Genomic DNA, 6,603 nt, shown 5'->3' with positions numbered 1-6,603 from the left:
TTTTTCCCTTTTAGGGTTAGGGTTTGCTCTTTTTTGCTTTTCTTCCTTCTTTTCCTTTTCTACCCGAGCGGATCTACAACCCTAGTACGCTCTGATACCATTGTTAGTACTGTGGGATCATCTAGATGTAGATCGGAACGAGTAGATAGCTTTACTGTGATTCAACATGGCATTCGGGATTGAGAGAGAGAGAAGGGATACCTTTGCCTTGGGACGACGAGGAACTTGACTGACCAGCCATGTCGAGGGCGAGGGAGAGACGGCGGCAGGGAGCGACGGCGGCGGCGGCGGAGTTTTCCGTCACTGTCTGCGCGAAACCCTAAATCGGTAGGGGTGTTGGTGGGGTCGGTGACAAACGCAGCAAACCTCATAGTACGTGCCCCGGCCCCCCACCTCTTTATATAGCGCAGCGTGACAGGGGCCCGCCAACCATATTGGGTTGGGCGCTCCCGATCAGGACGCGTCAGATCTAGGCCCGATGGGCTGTTGGGCCCACACGGATGGGAGATCACTCTAACAGCAGATACCCAGTCCTGGAAAGCTGCAAGCTGTGGCGCGGGTCGCGTGGTGTTCGGTTGATGTGCAGATCTGGTTCTGAGGTGGTTTTGGGCGTCGCAGGCGCTGCCATGGTGGCCGTGGCTGCTGCTGCTCTTCTCCGTCACGGTCGCGACCATGGTGGTCAGGGCTGGCTGCCCTTGGATCCATTTTGTGGCATCTCCGGTGGTCTCGGTGGATCGGTTCCGGCTGGTGCGGGCCAGACTTGTGGTCGCGGCGCAAATATGAATAGAAAAACATATTTACGTCTGACAAAAGTTATGGATTGAACTAATGTCGCTGGTTTCACATCTTTAGTGAATCCTGGACCAATGTTAGTGCTTTCAATATGAATAAGAAAAAAAACATCTTTAGTCAATGCTGAACTAGTGGCATTTTACGATTTTTTTTACCTAATTTATTGATTTTACAACATCATTATAACCTCATTTTTATGATTGGTCCAGAGGCTATCAGTCACTGACAGGTGGGGTCACACTGTCAGGTTTTTTATCATTTAGAAAACTTAATCTAGGGTCGGCCTATTTGGCCAGCCCGGTTCATTACTGGGACTCGGTTTTTAATCAATTTGAATATTTGTTGAAAAAAATTGCAAACCTGGGCACAGCTTATCGAGCAAGGGAGCATGTCAAGCGAAGAGCCATCCCAAGATAACCGAGGCAAAAGGGATTCTCAAATTACGCCCTACGGAAAGAAATGGAGAGAGTATTTCCTTTTACAATGCCGAACAAGTCAGTTGAAACGTCAAACCAATTGCTCAAGTCTGTAGTCTACAGACTAGGCAGTCTGCACCCCCATGCTAGAAGAGGAACATGCTACCAAAACGGTAAGACCATAAGCAAAATACTGCTTCAGCAATTATCTCAGCATCGTCAGCATCGACTATTGGCATGCATCTAGCACAACTTGGATAAATCACATGAACTATTAGCACGAACAAACTGGCGAACCCTGTCTCCAGCATAGACTATCCAGTTCTCCAAAACTCTTGTCTCTTAACTTAGCTAAACTAAACATGCTAACTACTCTACTTCATCCTGGACATCAGCATCATCCTAGATCTGGACAGAGATACCCTGCAGTGCTGCAGATGTTTCTGTTGCCTGGGGGCCCTTGTACAGAACACATGCTGCCTAACTGTCATTATTTAGAAGATTTTCTCCTTCTGTGCTAACCAATTTTTCTTGAATCTTGTCAAATTCAAGCATGAATGTGTTGCATTTTGCGCCATCACCACATATTTTTTTACCAAGGTCAGCCATTTTACTCATTAACATTGCATATCTTGTTGTATTGTTCACATGCTCTAAGGTTTTTCCCTGGCACTGTTTTGTCATCTCTTCTTTGAATTTGTCAGTCCATCTGGGCACTATGTATTGCCCTGGTATTTCATTGATTCCAAACTGTGTGAAAAGTCTGAATATGTGACAGCACAGTATTCCATCCCTGGTAAACTTTGCACATTGGCATTTGAATGTATTGCTGCCAAGTTCAACTAACACTTCAAAATAATCTCTATCAAACTCTGGATTCTCGTAGTTGAAAACCTTGACCAGTCGGTACACAGCCCCACGTTGTACTTCCTGCACATTGAATGCTGTAGAATGGAGTAGTTCTCTTTGTACTTTCAGGAATATTTGCCTAGTGTAAATAATAGCTCCATGCTTTTCTATTGGCTGTAATGAGAAGCATGAGGGCGCAGTTCCTCTTTGCAGTCTATCTTCATCATCCGTTTTTGTTATCTTCTTTTGTATCTCCACATAACTGTCGATGAACTTCTCTATTCTGTCCTTAGGAAGCACATAATCTTTGAATAATAAGTTCATCACTTCGCCACGTCCAAGTGATTCGACGAATGGATAGAAATCTTGTCTGAAATAAACAGGCACCCAGTTTTTCCTTGATTGCCACATGAGTTGTAGGTAATCATTTCTATTTGCATCATATCTGTTAAGAAGTGCACCCCATCCTTCTTCAAATTCTGATTCTGTAAGGGAGTTGTCAACTAATCTATCTAGCTCCGCTTTCATGTTGCCTCTTGCTGCCATCAAGGCTGCTATCTTTTCCTGTGCTTTCCCCATTACATCCCATTTGCAAAACCTGTGCCTTACTTGTGGCATGACCTCTGCGATTGCTTTAGCCATAGCTTCATCATGGTTTGTTATGAGTGATCCTGGCAATTTTTCTCCCATCACTTGCAAAAGTGTTTGGAACATCCATTTGAAGGTTTCAGCTTTCCCGTCATGTAGCAAGGCACATCCGAATAAGAGGGTTCTTCCTTGGTTATTTATTCCAACAACAGGAACGAAGATCATATTATTCCTACTTGTGGTGTAGGTAGTATCAAATGACAGGAAATCTCCAAAAATCTCATAATCCATCCTCGACCTCACATCAGTCCAGAAAATACTCTGGACTATGTTGTCTTCATCTGTTTGCTTGGCGTAGAAAAACCATGGGTTCTGCAGCTCTAATTCTTTTAAGTGCTTCAGCGCACTTTCAACATCTGAGTTTTCTGATCTCTTTTGTTCTGTGTACTGTAAATCGGTCACATCTTTGTTTTTGAATGTTATGTTTCCGAAACTGCTTCTCATTCTCCTAAAAATCTTCATAACTTTATTGGGTGGTATCCTACTTTGTTGCAGAACTTTTAGAAACAATTTTTCCTCATTTTGCATGTGTTTGTGGCTCAAGAAGAAATTTGTGAGGGAAGGGTTTGGGCATAGCGGATGGTTGTGCTCATTTCGCACTGTTGTGAACTCCCATTGTCCCTTAGTGAGCTTCACTATCACCTTTGCTTGGCAATTTGTCTTCTCTACAGAATTTGTCTTCCTCTTCTTGTTCACGTCCTGAGTTGGCGTTGATTTGCCACTCCTGTTACATTCTATATGAAACTTCTTTCTCCTGTAATTTGAACCCCGCTTCGCTGTAAAACCGGTGAGGAGCGCATATGTATTATAGAATCCATGTGCATCTTCAAGGGTTTGGAATTTCATTCCAGATTCTGGTTTCCTTGCAGTCTCCAATTGCTCGAATTTAGGATAGAAGTATTTTCCTAGTTCACTCTCTGAGTCGCTTCCTGAGCTGCTGTCTGAATCACTCTCATTGCTGGTATTGTTTCTTAGCATTTCATTGCTTTCCACATTATCATGTAAATGGTTTTGTTCTCCAGCTTGCTGGAGGGAATGATCAACTGAGTTAGTTTGTTTATCCAATTCATCTGCCAACAGTCCCTCTGTATTCTTTTCAATGCTATCTGAAGATAGTTCCTGCATGACAATGAATAATTTATGTCAAGGTAATGTGTAATGCCATACTAAATGTCTACACTTAAGGGACATAATTAGGTTTTGTTTGGTTTGCATACCTGATAATTATCACCGGCTGGTTGTAGTCTTCCTTCTATTATTGATTGTCCGGCAACAGATCCCTGTGTTAGGTATTAGTTATTCCTCATTGATACCACGCATGAAGTCATTCTAAAAGAAGGGTAAAACAGTTACATTAAATACCTTACTCAGCTCACTTGCAGATGTTGTTGTTTTCATATTTTTACTGGCCTGCAATACAATTACGTGTGAAACACAACCACTGTATATTTGTCATAACTGTAAATTTATCTTCCTACAAATTCTCACATTAATCTGAGGAAAAAGAGAACTATCTGACAGCCTATCTATCTAGTGGGACCAAGTTAGAATGGCTCAGATTAACTCACATAAGAAGAAAAAAATGAGCTTAATCCCACATACAAGACTCGTGATTAAATGGGAAGGAGAATCCACAGGCCCGGATACATGGGTTCCGATTAAGCTGTTTAAATGTAGTATGACTCACGGAATAGAAAAATGACATATTTAATCTACATAATATTAATCGCTCTAGTTGAGAATTATTTATTCCAGTCAAACAAAACAAAGACTGAGGCGACTAATAGTTCTTGAAACGGATTCTTTTTCTGGCTGAAACAACAGAAAGTGCATAACAGTCATGATGGGAGATCTAATGATTACATTGACGGCAATGCCGGTTATTATATGCAAAATTGGTTATTAAATCACTATAGATTAATTTCGTTTGGGGGCAGTGCTACAAGATTATTAAATCACTCTATACATGTCGCTGTAGAGATGTGATGATTGCCTACTGTGGAAACGAAACTCATGCCAATAGGTGAATAAGCTCACATAGTAGTGTTATTCCTGAACTATCTGCTTCAGATATCTACCAAATACATATAAATTTGTGTATTCCGATGAGGCACTAAATAAAAAAAATGTTTATGATACATACTCCATAAACCATGATATTTAACATCATATAACTAGCTCTTGTGTCCCATGGGTTGCCACTAGAATTATATTATTAACTGGCGAATGCACAGAAACAGTACAGAGAGATGTTCAGGTGATACCTTTTTTCTATGCAATTTTGGCACATGGGAACCTTCATCCCCAGCTACAATGTATGTCCCTCTCATCCTTTTGGAGTTTCCTGCAATTTCTGCTCCTGCCTTGTCCAATTCCGTATCCATTTCTGTCATTACAAACTGTAACAATTCCTTAAGTTCATTTCATTTAAGATACATCATCCAGAATTACAGATCGATACTTCACTATATCCGATTTTGGGGTTTGGCACCTAAATCAAAGCAATTACGATACAGGAAAAACGAATTAAGTTTAGATTTATCACGGGCAGAGGACCCAGTAAGGAGCCGCCCTACCTTGACTTTTGCCTCGGTTACGAATTGGGGAAGATTAAGGAGAAACGGTCGGGAGCGAGACAATCGAAGGGGAAACCAACCGGCGGTGGCAGTGGCGGCGCTCGCGCGAGGAGGAAGACGAGCCGACGGAGCGAGGGGGCTGGGGCGCTCGGCAGCGAGATGGGCCAGAAGGAGTGGAAGGGTGCGGCTCGCCAAGGAAAAAAAAAGTAAAGACAGATGGGCTGTGAAGAAGTTAGGCTCAGAATTCAGTTGGTTCAAACCTTTGCTCCCTGCAAATTGAAAACTTCCTCTAAAAAAATGCAAATTGAAAACTATCACATGAACCATTAAATCTAAAACGTATGGCGCAGATCAAAAGTGAGAATCATAACTCTTATTTGAACACATTTTTTACATAATCCCACGCTGTCTTTTTTTACCGGACCCGATGTTGTCCGATGACCTAGGGCAAAGGTTTGCACGTTTGCATCAAAAGAGAATTTGTCTTCCGTTTGTCGACTTTGAATGTTTCCTCATTCTTTTAAACCAAGACTCATAAATTGTTTCTTCCCCTATTTTTTTTTATGTCGATTTCAAAGCATTTCCAATTAACTTAGCATCAGCAGAGTTGGAACTCTTTTGGTAATGCAGTCAAAGAACTCTGTGTAGTCTCCACTCAGACAAGATGCAAGTTTTTATTTTCCTGCAAATCTTGATGGGTTGTCTCACATATTAAATCGCCGCAGTCAACAAGGTCAGTCATGATTGGCTCCTTGAGATGCACATCTTTGTAATCACGTCTCGCACAAGCAACAATTTGATTGGATTGTCAATCAATGTATTGAGATTTCCCTCCGTGAGACTAAACATTTGTCCCTGGAGTGCCGTGGCGATGCACATTCAAGTGCTTACAATTTTTGCCGGTTTTCAATTAATATCCTGGGTCCTTCCTTGGAGGCAGTGGCCAGCAGGCGTGCACTGCTACGCCGCTCCTGGTTGGCTGGTCCGGAGTCCCAGTCGAGAGATGGGAAATAGAGAGAACGTTAGATCTCTCGAGTTGTTCTGCCTAGGGTATAAATGGGATAGCTAGCCCCGGACCTCTTTTAATATGAGCTTGAAATTGAATACCGGATAACCCTAATTTCTCACGACGGATAATCCATTTAAAATGCGAATAATTTGGTATCAGCGGTAATGCCATATACTATTCCGAATCCTATTAAACTATTCGGTATTCGTTTTAGTATCCGGCCGGATAGAAGAATTCATCTCCCGTATCGTACCCCATTTGATTCGGAACTGGATCTAGAAGGAAATTATCCGATCCTGTTTCGCCCCTATTC

The 6,603-nt window shown here is 42.1% G+C and overlaps 1 protein-coding gene across 3 annotated transcripts; it reads right to left on the bottom strand.

Moving 5' to 3' along the window:
* Positions 1 to 1,206: 1,206 nt before the first annotated feature.
* Positions 1,207 to 5,499, bottom strand: LOC100824807 (protein FAR1-RELATED SEQUENCE 5). Of its 3 annotated transcripts, none has more exons than XM_014900005.2 (5): positions 5,362 to 5,499; positions 4,970 to 5,104; positions 4,068 to 4,115; positions 3,923 to 3,985; positions 1,207 to 3,824 (listed from the first exon to the last, which is right to left on the bottom strand). In XM_014900005.2, the coding sequence occupies exons 2-5, from the start codon at positions 5,096 to 5,098 to the stop codon at positions 1,689 to 1,691; spliced, it is 2,376 nt and encodes a 791-aa protein (XP_014755491.1). In that variant the 5' UTR covers positions 5,099 to 5,104; positions 5,362 to 5,499; the 3' UTR covers positions 1,207 to 1,688. The 3 variants fall into 3 exon arrangements, with proteins under 3 accessions (XP_014755491.1, XP_024316215.1, XP_024316216.1); XM_024460447.1 differs by having other exon boundaries at positions 5,282 to 5,476; XM_024460448.1 differs by having other exon boundaries at positions 4,970 to 5,091; positions 5,282 to 5,476.
* Between the last annotated feature and the right edge of the window lie 1,104 nt (positions 5,500 to 6,603).

This window comes from Brachypodium distachyon, chromosome 3, assembly GCF_000005505.3.
Source record: "Brachypodium distachyon strain Bd21 chromosome 3, Brachypodium_distachyon_v3.0, whole genome shotgun sequence".
In the NCBI taxonomy this organism is placed as follows: Eukaryota; Viridiplantae; Streptophyta; class Magnoliopsida; order Poales; family Poaceae; genus Brachypodium; species Brachypodium distachyon.
Note: the sequence above shows the minus strand (reverse complement) of the source record. Positions and strands in the feature narration are given on the sequence as shown.

Excerpts from the sequence above, each read along its gene's own strand:
- LOC100824807 (XM_014900005.2), bottom strand. The coding sequence starts at position 5,098 with ATGACAGAAATGGATACGGAATTGGACAAGGCAGGAGCAGAAATTGCA. Across the intron at positions 4,116-4,969 it reads CAAAATTGCATAGAAAAAAG|GCCAGTAAAAATATGAAAAC; the intron begins GTATCACCTGAA and ends ATTGTATTGCAG. Across the intron at positions 3,986-4,067 it reads CTGCAAGTGAGCTGAGTAAG|GGATCTGTTGCCGGACAATC; the intron begins GTATTTAATGTA and ends TACCTAACACAG.